Here is a 15346-nt window from a genome sequence, read left to right as displayed (position 1 = left end):
ACCCATTATCAGCTTATACTGCACTCTGGTCTTCGGTTCCTCGGTGTTTTGGGGCCCTGGGGATTTCATTTTTACAGGTTAGTCTGTGCATTTACAAGGACGTGTTTTGTTGTTTTTGTCATCTACTTAGGTAATCCAGGCTTCCATGTTGTAAAAAATGGAAATTCATGCATTACTTTCATATTCAGAAAATGATGCTAAATATATTCCCATTTTTTAAAACACATGCATTTTACATATTGAAATGAAATGCATAATAGTGCTGTTTATCAGAGAAGTAGTATTCTTTCTATAGTTTTTCATTCTTATTTATGCACAAAGCACTTCTATTTATTTGACTTATTAGAGGAGACTACTAAGTCTTTCACTTTCCTTTTAGATGTAACCTTCTGTAATGGAAGATGATTGAAGATAAGGGGCCTCGTGTTGCTGACTACTTTGTTGTAGCAGGATTAACTGACGTTTCAAAGCCTCTTGAAGAAGAAATTCAGTTCAATGATGCCTGTCATAAAGTAGCTAAACCAAAAGAACCTATCACAGATGTTTCAGTGATTATTAAATCTCTTGGGGAGGAAGTGCCACGGGATTATATCTGTATTGATGTTACCCCAACTGGATTGTCAGCTGATCTCAATAATGGAAGTCTTGTGGGGCCACAGATTTACCTTTGCTACAGAAGAGGAAGAGATAAGCCTCCACTTACAGATCTAGGGTAAGTTGTTTTTTCTTTTAATTGTTGCTATTGATCAAAATAATGTGCCTTGTAGATTTTGAAGTTCACTGTTCAATTTGTTTATTAATAAATACATGGCAGCTTTAGAAAAATAGACACATATTTAGAATCCTGGGTTCTCTTTCTGTGTTCCTTATAACCATTTGATTATCCCTTTGTTTCCAGCACTTTCTTCTTGTCAGAGCTTCTTTTTGTTAAAGGGAGAGACTTTGAAAACTTCTACAGCAAAGTACCAGAAAACTAGGGTATTGTCCTGACCACAAGAATTTTAATAATTTTAAAAGTGCTAGAAAAGGATGACTTTTGAGCATCAGTCATATGATCATTGTAGATAAATGCTTAAGGCTATAAACATCAAACAAGGATCTTTGGGTAAATTAGTGCTTTACTTCGGATACTATATTAAACTTAGGGCTCCTTTTTTCTGTATCAGCTTTATTGAGATAGGTTTTGCCTACCATGTAGTTTACCTATTTAAGTGTACAATCTGTGGTTTTTAGTGTCTGTAGAGTTGTGTAGCCATCACCACAATAAATTTTAGAACATTTTTATTATGCTGGAAAGAAACCTCATACTCATTTTAATTGTTGTCCAGTTCTTCCTAATCCCCTCAGCTCTAGCAGTGCTTATTCTTTCTGTCTCTATGAATTTGCCTATTCAGGACATTTTACATAAATAGAATCATACTCTAGGGCAAAAAAAGAATACTTTTTGTGCCTGGCTTTTTTGACTCAGCATTATGTTTTCCAGGTCTATTCATGTTGTAGTATGTGTCAGTACTTTATTCTTTTACATGGCTGAATAATATTCCATTTTAATGGATGTACCTTTATTTATTTATTTTCACAATTTATTTATCTGTTCATCAGTTTGGTGGACATGGAGGTTGTTTCCACCTTTTGGCCATTATAAATAATGCTGCTGGAAATAATCATTTATAAATTTTTGTATTGGTGTATGTTTTCATTTCTCTTCCATATATATTTAGGAGTGTAATTGCTGGGTGTTATGATAACTCTGTGTTTAATCTTTTGAGGAACTGCCAGACTGTCTCCCAAAGTAGCCACTCTACTTTGCATTCCTGCTGGCAGTGTATGAAGGTTCCAATTTCTCTATATCCTAGCCAACATTTTGTATTGTCATTTTGATTATAGCTTCCCTAGTCGTATCTCATTTTGGTCTTTTTGCATTTGCTTGATGGTTAATGATGTTGAACATCTTTTCATGAACTTGTTGGCCACATGAAAATCTTTTGAGAAATGTCTATTCAGAATCCTTTACCCATTTTTTAATTGGCTTGTCTTTTTATTATTGAACTTTAATAGTTCTTTACATATTCTAGATGCAAGTCCCTTTTTAGATATATGATTTATAAATGTTTTTCCCCATTCTGTGGGTTGTCTTTTTGCTTGCTTTATGGCATCCTTCAAGGCTAAAAAGTTTTTAATTTTGATGAAGTCTGATCTATTTTTTCTTTTGTTGCTTGTTTTTTGGCATCATATCTAAGAAGGTTTTTACTAATCCAAGGTCATGGGGATTTACACCTAAGTTTTTGTCTAGGAGTTTTGTAGATTCAGCCTTTATATTCAGGTCTTTGATCTGTTTTGAGTTCATTTTTGTATATGGTTGAGTAAGGGGTCCAACATCACTATTTTGCTTGTTGATACCCAGTTGTTCTAGCAACAACTGTTGAGAATATTCTTTTCCCATTTTCAAAAATTAATAGGCCATGAATGTATGGTTTTATTTCTGGACTCTCAATTCTATTTTATTTGTCTACATGTCTTATCTTTGTGCCAGTACTACACCGTTTTGATTGCTATAGCTCTGTAGTAAGTTTTTACATTGGAAGTGTAAGTCTTCAAACTTTGTTCTTTTTTGAGATTGGCTATTCTGTCTGGTCCTTGAATTTCTGTATGAATTTTAGGATCAGCTCATCCAATTTTTTTTATTGCCTATCAGATTTTTTTGGTAATTTAAATTCAATTAATTAACATATATTGTTAGATTCAGAAGTAGAGTTTATTGATTCATCAGTTGTTGGTCACACCCAGTGCTCATTAAATCCAACGTCCTCCTCACCCAGTTACCCCATACCCCATTCTCCTACCCATCTCTCCTCCAGCAACTCTCAATTTGTTTCATAGCTATAGTTCAGAGTGTCTTATGGTTTGTCTCCCTCTCTGATTTCATCTTTTTAAATTTTTCCCTCCCTTCCCCTGTGATGCTTTGTTTTGTTTAATTATACATATGAGTGAAATCATATGATAATTGTTCTCTGATTTACTTATTTCTCTTTGCATAATACCCTCTAGTTCTATCCACCTCATTGCAAATGGTAAGATTTCTTTTTTTTCAATGGCTAAGTAATATTCCTTTGTGTATGTGTTTGTGTGTGTGTGTGTCACATCTTCTTTATCCACTCAGCTGTCAGTGTACATCTGGGCTTTTTCCATATTTTGGCTACTGTGGACATTGCTGCTATAAACATGGGGGTGCAGGTGCCCCTTCGGACCACTATGTTTGTATCCTTTGGGTAGATACCTAGTATCTAGTTGCTGGGTCATAGGGTAGTACTATTTTTAACTTTTTGAGGAACCTCTGTACCATTTTCCAGAGTGGCTGTACCAGCTTGCATTCCTACAAGCAGTGTAAGAGGGTTCCCCTTTCTTCATAACCTCACCAATATCTATTGTTTCCTGACTTATTTATTTTAGCCATTCTGACTGGTGTGAGGTGGTATCTCACTGTAGTTTTGATTTGTATTACCCTGATTCTGAGTGATATTGAATATCATTTCATGTGTCTGTTGACCATCTGGATGTCTTCTTTGCAAAAGTGTCTCTTCATGTCTTCTGCCCATTTCTTGACTGGACTATTTATTTTTTTGGGTGTTGAGTTTGATAAGTTCTTTATAGATTTTGAGTACTCAGCTTGTCAATCTTTGCAAAGATCAGGGATCTTTTTAAAAGATGAATATGTATATGGATATGTGTTTATCTTTACATTGATGTACCTCTCCTTTATATATATGTATCCTTACATTCATTTATTTCTCTTACATATATATGTAATATATATTCATCTTTTTAAAAAGAACCCCAGGGGCACCTGGGTGGCTCAGTGGGTTAAAACCTCTGCCTTCAGATCAGGTCATGATCTCAGGGTCCTGGGATTGAGCCCCACATCGGGCTCTCTGCTCAGCGGGGAGCCTGCTTCCTCCTCTCTCTCTCTGCCTGCCTCTCTGCCTGCTTGTGATCTGTCAAATAAATAAATAAAATCTTTAAGAAAAAAATATAAATAAATAAATAAAAAGAACCCAATCTTTGCAGAAATTGGCATCATATATACATTATATAATATATATTATATATGCAAAAGGAGAATATATAAATAAAAATATATATATGATATAGGTATATCCATATATATGGAACAAAAGAGGAACAAAATTTCAAAGATCGTGAAATAAGTTCCCACTGAAAAACTGAAAGAAAAAGACTAAAGGAAAGCTACAAGTAGCTCTAATACTGTCTTCAAAATAGTTTATAAGAAATATAAATTAGCCTTCTTGTTTTCATTGCTCAGTTGCAAAAGAGCATGTACTTGAGCAATTTTTGAGTTAAAAATAATGAAGATATCAATATCCCTACTTATGTTCCCAGAAGGGACCATAAAATTTCCATCTCCTATTATATTAAGTCTGAAAGGGTACAGTCATGTTTACTAATGCCTTAGGGGAGATAGAATGAATTGGAAAAGTTCCTGAAATTTCTTCTACTTTAAAATTTCTATCATCTAATGTTTGGTGTCAAAAAGTTTTATCAAAAATCAATTTTTATTCTCTTAATTCATGAAGGAATTATAATTTAAAGTTGGTTTCAGAACAGCTATTATATTGCCTCTTTTTTTCTAAGATTTTTAATTTATTTGTCAGAGAGAGAGAAAAAGAGAGAGGACAAGCAGGGGGAATGACAGGCAAAGAGAGAAGCAGACTCTCAGTTGAGCAGGGAGCCCAATGTATGACTCAATCCCAGGACCCTGGGATCATGACCTGAGCCAAAGACAGATGCTTAACCAACTGAGCTACCCAGGGACCCTACTATATTGCTTCTTGTAAAGCTTATGTATTTAGTAAATGACTTGGGAAAGTAAGCCAGCTTTTAGATCTTTTATTTGTTTCAAGTTTTTATTTATTTATTTAAGATTTATTTATTTATTTGAAAGAGAGAGACACAGAGAAAGAAAGCAAAGAGAGAAGGAGACAAGCACACTCCCTCCTGAGTGGGGAACCTGACGTGGGGCTTGAACCCAGGACCCTGAGATCATGACCTGAGCCAAAGTCAAGAGTCTGATGCTTAATAGACCAAGCCTCCCAGGCACTCCTCAAATTTTTATTTAAATTCTAGTTAGTTGACTATAGTGTAATATTGGTTTCAGGAGTAGAATTTAATGATTCATCCTTAATCACTTCATCTAGCCCATCCCCTGCGTACCTCCCCTCCAGTAACCCTCAGTTTGTTCTCTATAGTAAGAGTCTGTTACAGATCTTCTTTTCAGAAGATCAGGTAATTTGCTCCTATGACAACTTGATCATCCTCAGAATTATAGAGTGTGGATGAAATGAAGGGAATGTTGCAGATTCTTATTAGGGTGTTGGAGTTTCCTAATTTAGAGATGAGGAATTTTCCAAGTATAGGAAGGATTCTCCACTAGCAAAGAGCTTAAACTAGAATGAATAATTTAACCACTCTTATAAATATTCCCCTTGTTTGTCATTGTGGAGGCTAGGGCAACATTTTTAAGAGCCTTTGAAAAGCTTAGTTTAGTTAGACAAGAAAAGTTCCTAACAATATAAAAATAAAAAATAATAACATAAGTAATGTATATATAATAGCATAATACCTGATTAAAGAAAACAGGTATCTTATGTTTCAGATATATTTATATTCCATATCTTTAAGAAATTCAAGGTAGTAAATGATGGTATGTTGTTTTGTGTTATATTTTTGTTTTCTTGTTTTCAATTGAGAATCTGTTTTCCAGGCACTATTTTAGAGGACTTACTTATACTCTCATCTAATTCTCTTAAGATCCTATGGGTTAAATTTTTTTTTTAATTTTAAGATTTTATTTATTTATTTGACAGAGAGAGAGAGAGAGAGAGAGAGCGCACAGAAGAGAGCCCAAGCAGGGGGAGTGGCAGAGGGAGAGGGAGAAGCAGACTCCCTGCTGAGTAGGGAGCCTGATGAGGGACTTGATCCCAGGACCCTGGGATCATAACCTGAGTGGAAGGCATATACTTAACTGACTGAATGACCCACCCATCCCTAGGTTTTTAAATGTTATAGCTGAGTAGTATAAGGCTCAGAGAGATTAAATATTTGCCTAAGAGAATACAGCTAGTAACAGGTAGTAGAAATTTGAATTGAGATGTGTCTAACTTCTCTCTGTTACAATGCCTTTTTTTTTTTTAAGATTTTATTTATTTGACAGACAGAGATCACATATAGGCAGAGAGGCAGGCAGAGAGAGAGAGAGAGGAGGAAGCAGGCTCCCCGCGGAGCAGAGAGCCCCGTGCGGGGCTCGATCCCAGGACCCTGGGATCATGACCTGAGCTGAAGGCAGAGGCTTAACCTGCTGAGCCACCCAGGTAGCCCTACAATGCCTTTTTTTAAAGATTAAAAAAAAAAAAAAAACAGAAAAGCAAGATCAAAAAGAGAAGGAGGAATCAGCATTTAAGCTAACATTAGGATAAACATAGTTGCTATGATTAAGCATCAAATTTAGCTCTAAATTTTCAAAATAAAAGTTGAAAGAAAAATTTGTTTGCTGACAGCCACGACAAAAAGGGAAATTAAAAATAATATTAGAAAGAAATATTTTGACCAATTTTTGGCACTTAATTTTATTTGAATAATGAGATTTTATAAAAGGAAATACTCACTGATGTTGAGGATATTGCCTGTTATAACAGTTTTTTAAAACTTTTTTTAAAAAAATTTATTTGACAGAGAGAGAGAGATTGAGAGAGATCACAAGTAGGCAGAGAGGCAGGCAGAGGGGGAGGAGGAAGCAGGCTCCCTGTTGAGCAGAGAGCCTGATGCGGGGCTCGATCCCAGAACCCTGAGATCATGACCTGAGCTGAAGGCAGAGGCTTAACCCACTGAGCAACCCAGGTGCCCCTCTGTTATATAACAGTTTTTATAGCAAATGCAGAAACACACTTACTATAGCAGAGCTTTGTATTTTATTTTTTTTATTTTTATTTTTTTGGCTCATGTCAGGGAGTTAGCAGTAAAATACAAATCAGTGAATTCTCTGAGGGAATAGACTAATATTATTCCAGTAAGACGTTTTCCTTGTATCCCCAAGTACTTTTTGGAAGATGTAAGGAATGGGTGGCTGGCCTGACCGTTAATGAAAGCCTACCATTTTCCCACAGTAAAGAAAAAGAAGAAGAAAAAGCCTATGTTTTTCACCCATCTTTGATTAAAGATGGGTTGAGGTTATTTTCTCTTTTGAAAAACCTAGAAGCTGTCTCTTAAATTTGAGGGAGTATAAGAAGTAAAAGCATACAGGCAGGTTCTATACTATTTGGCAAGGAGGCTTTTGTAAAATTTTAACTTTGGTTAAAATATAAAGTTGCTTTTTCAAAAGAAGATGCTTAGTTTTAGAGACAAAAATAAATAAGTAAATCTATTAAATGGAATGCTAAAACAGTTGCCTCTGCAGTTGTTGCCATTATGTGATTTATGCCAACAAACACAAAAGATAAACTGAGTTTTCCTTACATTATTTTAATTTTGGTGGGGAAACCACTATCCTGTACTTTTAAATGGGACTGTGCAATTCAAACTTGTAGTAAGATTGGAATATCTGCTACACTTAAAGGTTGGCTTATGATACCTGACAATATTACCTATCCTATTTGAAGATGTTTTGCATTTATGTAGTTATTTATGTATTTTTCTTTTAGGGTTTTGTATGACTGGAAAGAAAGATTGAAACAGGGATGTGAAATTATTCAGACTACTCCCTACGGACGCCCCGCAAATATTAGTGGCAGTACCTCATCACAAAAAATTTATATCACTTTCCGAAGAGCCTCTGAAAACATGACTCAGAATACGTTGGCTGTCACAGACATATGTATTATTGTACCCAGTAAAGGAGAAAGCCCACCACACACGTTTTGCAAAGTCGACAAGAATCTCAATAACAGTATGGTAAGTGACTCTTTCGTACCGATAAAATTAGCCACTGATGAAAAGAGCATAATTTAAAATCTCTGAAAAGCAGTATATTATAATAAGTGAATTAAAAAATACATTGTTGGGGTGGTTTTTTTGGGGGGGGGTAGAGAGAGAGAGAGAGCGAGCACGTAGGGGGAAGGGGGAAGGGGAGAGGGAGAAGCAGACTCCTTACTGAGCAGGGAGCCAGACAGGCTTGATCCCAGGAGCCTGAGATCATGACCTGAGCCAAAGGCAGATGCTTAACCGACTGAGCCTCCCAGGTATACCTAAAAATATGTTTTTAAAGATGTTGGATATTTTATTTGGGGGGAAGTATTTTAGTTGTACTTTCAAAAGGAGTTGTACAAAAAGTTTGCTTGCTTGCTTTTTAATTAAAATAATATTTTTTCCCTTACTGGAATAGTAGTACTAGCCAAGGGTAATCCCTGCACCTAGATGCCATAAACTTGTGTATTTGAGGACATGGCTTCCCTACGTTTTTGGGAATCATCAGTCTTTCTCTATTGGATTATTTCCTCCAGCATGCAAAGCATGTTGCAGTATAGCCCATCTTTACAAAACTCCTTGACCTCTATGTCCACTTCCATCCATTGCCTCATTTTATTGTTCTCCTTTACAATAAAACATCTCAGATGAGGGGACTATATTCTGTCCGCTTCCTCACTTGGACTCTCTAACTATAGAAAGCCTAACTATAGGCTTTTGTCCCTATCATTCCACCAAGATTGCACTTGTTGAATCCAGTGGTCTTGATTTGTAATTTTTCAATAGGTTTTAACACAGCTGATCACTTCTTCCTTCTTTAAACAATGGCAGGAAGATAAGGTGTATTCTCTTTCTATGTACTTTCTTACTTTTTCCTCCTACCTTGCCCCATTCCCCTTCTGCCTTTGCTAATCCCTAACCACTACACAGTGCAGTGCCACAGGCTCAGAGGGCCCAGACCATTTATCTTTATCATCTGAACTCAATCCCTTGATGATTTAATCATTTAAATACAAGTTAAATACAAGTGGTTGGCTTCTAAATTTATGTGTCTAGCTTGGACCTATGTAATTCATCTCTCCTTGAATATCTTATAGAATAAATCATTGCAAATTTAACATGTCTAAAACTCACTTCTTGTGTGCCTATCCCAGCCTATTTAGCCCGTGGTCCTCCTCATCTAGTAAATGGAAGTTCCACTCTTCTAGTTGCTCAGGCTAAAAACCTTGCAGTAATCCGTAACCTTTCTCTTCTACTTTTCATTCACGTCTTCTGTGAATTCTGTTGACTCTAATCTCAAAATGTATCTGAAACCTGACTACTACTCACCCTATCCATTGCTTCAATGCTGGTCCAAGCCATAATGGTCTTTTAACAGGACTGTTGCTATAGTTTTCTAATTTAGGAAACAGGCAAATTTTCATATAAAGGGCTAACTAATAAGTTTTGCAGGTCATACATAGTCTCTGTCACATTCTCTTTCTCTCTCTCTCTCTTTTTAAAAACAATCCTTTAAAAATGTAAAAACCTGGGTGGCTCAATGGGTTAAGCCTCTGCCTTCGGCTCAGGTCATGATCTCAGGGTCCTGGGATCGAGCCCCGCATCAGGCTCTCTGCTCAGCGGGGAGCCTGCTTCCCCCTCTATCTCTGCCTGCTTGTGATATCTCTCTCTCTGTCAAATAAATAAATAAAATCTTTTTTAAAAAATTAAAAATAAATAAAAATGTAAAAAACAGTCTTAGCTCAGTGTACAAAGCAGGTCTTGGGTCAGATGCAGGCCATAGTTTGCCAGATCCCTGGTCTAACTGATCAAGGCATCCATTTTTCTTCCTACAACCTATTCTTGAAGCAGCAAGAGCGATCCTTTTAAAACATAAATTAGACCATATCACTCCTGGGCTTACAACCTTTAATGGCTTCCCATTTCACTCTTAGTAAAAGCCAAAGTCCTTTCAGTAGCCTTAAGGCTATGTATAGTCTGTAATTGTCTTGGTCCCATTTTGCTATTTTAAATTTTAAAGAAAAAGAATTTTGTGCCCCCCTTCCCACCCCCAGAGTGAGAGGAGAAGCAAATTTTAGATCTTTGAAATGGAAGTTCTTGTTCTTATTACTTGTTCCTACTTATATCTTTTGTAATCCCTTTCCAGAATTACTAATTACAATTTGTCCTATGTCCTTTCAGACCTTTTTGTGTGCATATGTGTGGACATATATAAAATGTGAATAAATTTATCCTCTATTTTTCAAAAACTGGAAATTTTTATATATTCTGATGTAAACTTTTTTCCACTATTTGCCTTCACTTGATAATAACTCTCTATTTAATTCTTGTAATAATTGTATAATATTTCAGAATATAAAAGTGAGGAATGATGATTACAAATTATTTCCAGTTTTTCCCATTACTAATAATTATGCTACTTTGATCTGTGCCTTTTTCTTTGTATATTTATTGAAGTGTCTTTGGAAGAATAAATAATTATAAGTGGAATTGATGGGTCCCAGGGTATGCTGCACATTCTGGAAATTGTTGACACACTGCTCTGAAAGGTCTGTGGAACTTTGTACTTTCATTAGGAAGACCCTTTCCCAGGGTGCCTGCGTGGTTCAGTCAGTTAAGCATCTGCCTTCAACACAAATCATGATCCTGGGATCCTGGAATTGAGCCCTACATCATTGAACTTCCTGCTCAGTGGGGAGTATGCTTATCTCTCTCCCTCTGACAACCCCCTCACTTCCCCCCCATGTGCTCCCTCTCTCTCTCTCCAATAGACAAATGAAATCTTTGAGGGGAGGAAAAAAAAAGGTTAAACCAATTTATATCCTACTAACAAAATATAATAAAAGTTTGGGTTTTTTAAAAAAATAACTGTCAACAGTTGGATTTTTTAACCACAGATTTTTCAAACTTAATTTTTATTTATTTATTTATTTATTCATTCATTCATTCATTCATTCATTCATTTTTTTTTTATTATGTTCAGTTAGCCAGCATAAGCACTGGGTGTTATACACAACTAATGAATCATTGAATGCTACTTCAAACTTTATTTCTTAATGATCCTAGAGCAGATATGTCCTGTTATAACCATGTAAATGAATACTTTGCTAAGTTTTAAAAGATTTATACATATCTCATTTATTAAGTTTTATGGGAAGCAGATTTTTTAAAATTATTATTTATTTTCTCTTCTGTTAAACGAGCAGCGTTAGAAATACCGAAGGTTTAGATAAAGCTAGAAGAGGAAGAACTGAAATGTATTGACATGTGGCTGGATACAGTGCAGATTTTGTAACCCTGAAAAATGTTTTGAACTCCCTCAGTAAGATAGTAAAGTAGATTTGTGTTGTAGTGGTTAAGGTCAGTATGGCCAAGTGGTTCAGAGTGCAGACTCTGGAGCCAGAGTGTCTGAATATGCATCCTAATTCTGATATTTACTGGCTCTGTGACCTTGGGTAAGTAACTTAGTCTCTCTATGCATCAATTTCACAATTGTAAAATGAGGTTAATATCATCTAACTCATAAGGTATTGTGATGATTACATGAATTTAGAATTGTGTCCCAGTACATATACGAAAGTACTAAATGTGTGTTATCATGTTATCTGTAAGCATCTTCCAATTCCAGATTTTCTTTAAGAAAAATCTGCAACTTTACGTAGCAGCAGTATTTATGTAAAATCTTTAAATAGAGGGATGCCTGAGTGGCTCAGCTGGTTAAGCATCTGCCTTCTGCACAGGTCATGATCCTAGAGTCCCAGGATCAAGTCCCAGGAACTCCCTGCTCAGCGGGGAGTCTGCTTCTCTCTCTGCTCCTCACCCCACTTGAGCTCTCTGTCTCACTGTCTTTCTTTTTGTCTCTCAAATAATAAAGTCCTAAATAAAGTCTTTAAATAGGTAATTCAAAAAATGGATATTTGACAGTATCTAACTTGTATCCTAAACAAATTATCTGCAGCAGTGTGACTCCTAATTGGGTGACCATTTTTTGTCAATAGCCATTCACATATAAAATGCCCCATCCTTTCATGCCATCCTTCCCTCGTATTTTGCCTTGGTGATGACAGGTGAGAGTTGGAGAAAGTATGCTGGAGAAAAAAGATCATGGTAGCAAACAAGAGTTTTACAGGCCTTATGTGTTACTGAGAGTGATGGCAAGAAGGGCTTTTGAACTTCCATGATGTGATGTGCATCTTATCATTTTAGATTTGATCTGGTATTTTAGCAATATTGTGCAGGCTCACAGGTACTTCCCACTTCCCCATTGGTGAATTTTCCATTTATTTTGTGGATGTGTTCGTTTTTGATTCAAAGTAAATCGACAGTGTCATCAAAACCATTTCCAGGTTTTATTAGTTAATCAGTGTGTTCAAGGTAGAGTTACTGCATTGAAACTGAAACCAGAGATAGGAGTTTCTGTTTTTCCTTATCCTGAAACATTGGTCCCAGTATTGTCAGAGAGCATTTATTCTCTCCTAAAAGAAGAAAGAGGAATGTAACATCATGTGAACAGAAATAGTCTCCATCTAAACTATTGGATTTGAACTCCAGATTATGTGTAACAATTTAGGATAGCATCTGGTACACAGTAAGTGCTATATAAATGGTAGTTATACATTAGGTTAACTCTGCTTCAAAAGTCCCTATTATGTGTATTTAATGTCTGAAGGAAATCTTTTCTTTTTCTCAGTTGTATTGGGTTGTGGTTTATATCTATTAACAATCTTTGTTTCCATCAACTATAAGGTAATAAAAGCAAATTTTGTTCTTTGGAGCAGATATATAATGACTTCTTACTCTTTCAGAAAATTTAAAATAGGCATGCAATATAGGAAAGCTATGTTCATATCTAATGTATATATAAAGAATCAGGAAATGGTTGGGATTAAATTATTGATGTGTTGATAATACCCAGCAATAGTTATGTAGCTGACTCTTGTTTTTGAAGATTGGGTAGCTTGAGTGAAAGTCATCTACTAGGTTTCTAAACCAGGGAAACAAAGAAAAACCAATCTAATGGACATGAGATCTATGTTGAAACTTTCCTCAAATTCCTGCATGATTTGTGTATCAGTCATACAGCTTTGGCCTCAAAAAGAATCTCCCCCACCCTCCCATTAAGCTTGTAGAAGCTTCTAGAAAGAGTTTTCAAGAATTATTAGTTTTTAAACTTTGGACTGTAAGCCTTAAATGACTTGAACTTTGAATGATTTAGAGTAGAAGTATATTTTAGAGCCAAAAGAGAACTTAAAAGGTGTTTCAAAAATGCTAGTCAGGTGCTTTGATTCACAAAGCTAATTTTTGGCAAATTTGGGACCATCTACTCCATTTTTGACTCACTGAGAGTATTTTTTTATACTCTATCCAAATGGTTCTTGTTTTACAACCTTTTATGAATGTCTGTATTTTAAAAAGTAGAATTATAGGGATCCCTAGGTGTCTTAGTCGGTTAAGTGTCTACCTTCAGCTCAGGTCATGATCCCAGGGTCCTGGGATCGAGTCCCACATCAGGCTCCTTGCTCACTAGGAGCCCTGCTTCTCCTCTCTCAGCTGCTTCCCCTGCTTGTGTTTGCACTCTTACTCTCTTTCTACCTGACAAATAAATAAATAAAATCTTTTTTTAAAAAAAGAGTAGAATTATTAACTAAGTAATTAAATCATGTACCTAATTCCCTGCGTCACAAAAAAAGGTATCTGAAACAATGTTTTTGTCATGTAAATCACAATATGGGTAATTTATTTAGAAGTTAAACATTTCTAGAATAGTGATTCCTCCTACTTTCTTTTTCACTGAACTGTGTATGCAAAAAAAAAACTTCAGAAAACCCTCTTTTAGTATGGTTCTTTTCCTTTGGAACTCCATATCTTTTACTGTCATTTTTAAGTCCGTTTTTTATTTTAGAATGTTCCTCTTGGTTTCTACCATATCCAAATGGTCATGTAGTTCCCTTCTGATCATCACAAAGGTTATCATTGAGGGCTTTTTGTTATCTTTACAAATTGGCTATTGAGAACTGGAGTTAGGACCTATCAGTAGAAGGTCCTTTATTTATATGTTTGTACACACCTTCAGAAACTGTAAGTCTAGTTTACCTACATTCATAATATCCACTTGACTTCTATATACATCCATTCTTTTTTTTTTTTTAAGATTTATTTATTTATTTGAAAGAGTGTGTGTGCAAGCAGGGGGAGGGGCATAGAGAGAGGGAGAGAGAATCTCATGCAAACCCTGTGCCGAGTGTGGAGCCTGACATGGGGCTCGATCCCATGACCCTGAGATCATGACTTGAGCCAAAAACAAGAGTCAATCCCTCAACTGGCTAAGCCACCCAGGTGCCTATATATATCCATTCTTTGATGCTAAAGTATTAAAACATTTATAAAAACAAAATGCCAACATAGCAATGAGCATAATTTAATGTCCTAAGCATAATTTAACGTACTAGTTTGCTGGAGACCCTTGAAAAATGTTTAACAAGAAAAATTTCTAGATGAGGAGTCAACATACTGCTTCATTGTTTATAATAACCCCTCCTCCCCAAAAGGAAATAATCCAAGTGTCTGTCAGTATAGGAATGACTGTGGTGGTTTATTTATTAATGAAATAATACCCAGCAGTTCAGATGAAGAAATTAGATCTCTATAACTTTACTAATTATTAAAAACATACTAAAGAGTTTTTTTTAAAAAAAGCAAGCTCTAAAAGCATATATTCAGCATCTCACCATTTATGTTAGATTATAAAGTACACAAAAGAATAATATATATATTTACAGATGTATGGTAGAAAGTTTTTGAATGCATATGAATGAAATGCACTAACCTCAAGCTAGTAGTTAACTCTGGAGGACAGAAAGGGGTGGAAGACTAGGCTTTAGCTAAACCTATAATTTTTTTCTTTATAAATTAAAACATTTGAAGCAAATATATTAAATTATTAACATATTTTGTTTAATCTAGGATGATTATATAGGTGTTTGTTTTAACAGTCGCTTAGTAATTAAAAATATTTCTTGGGGTGCCTGGGTGGCTCAGGCAGTTAAGCATCCAACTCTTGATTTCTGCTCAGGTTGTGATCTTAGGGTTGTAGGTCAAGCCCTGTATCCGGCTCTACACGTAGCTTTAGATTTCCTCTCTCTTCTCCCTCTGCCCCTCCCCATGCACATTTGCTCGCTCTGTCTCTCTCTCTAAAATCTTTTTAATAAGATTTCTTAAAGTAAGTTATTTTCCTCTATATATTGTCTTCGGTGCTGTGAATCTGTCCCCACACATTGGCTTTAGGGGCACGCCATCATGTGTGCACCAACACATCCTTTCACTTTCATTCAACAAATATTTTTTAAACATTTCTACGTAATAGGCACTGTTT

General features: G+C 35.7%; 1 protein-coding gene across 13 annotated transcripts in view; it reads left to right on the top strand.

Annotated features, from left to right (window-relative positions):
* Positions 1-15346, top strand: part of DENND4A (DENN domain containing 4A) — a 144612-nt gene that overhangs the window by 59817 nt on the left and 69449 nt on the right. For all 13 annotated transcript variants that reach the window (XM_032342915.1, XM_032342920.1, XM_032342914.1 and 10 more), the window contains 2 exons: positions 380-712; positions 7713-7962. In XM_032342915.1, coding sequence (XP_032198806.1) covers positions 402-712; positions 7713-7962 — 561 coding nt within the window. In that variant the 5' untranslated portion in view covers positions 380-401. The remainder of the gene's footprint in view (positions 1-379; positions 713-7712; positions 7963-15346) is intronic.

This window comes from Mustela erminea, chromosome 5, assembly GCF_009829155.1.
Source record: "Mustela erminea isolate mMusErm1 chromosome 5, mMusErm1.Pri, whole genome shotgun sequence".
NCBI classification, from domain to species: Eukaryota; Metazoa; Chordata; class Mammalia; order Carnivora; family Mustelidae; genus Mustela; species Mustela erminea.
Note: the sequence above shows the minus strand (reverse complement) of the source record. Positions and strands in the feature narration are given on the sequence as shown.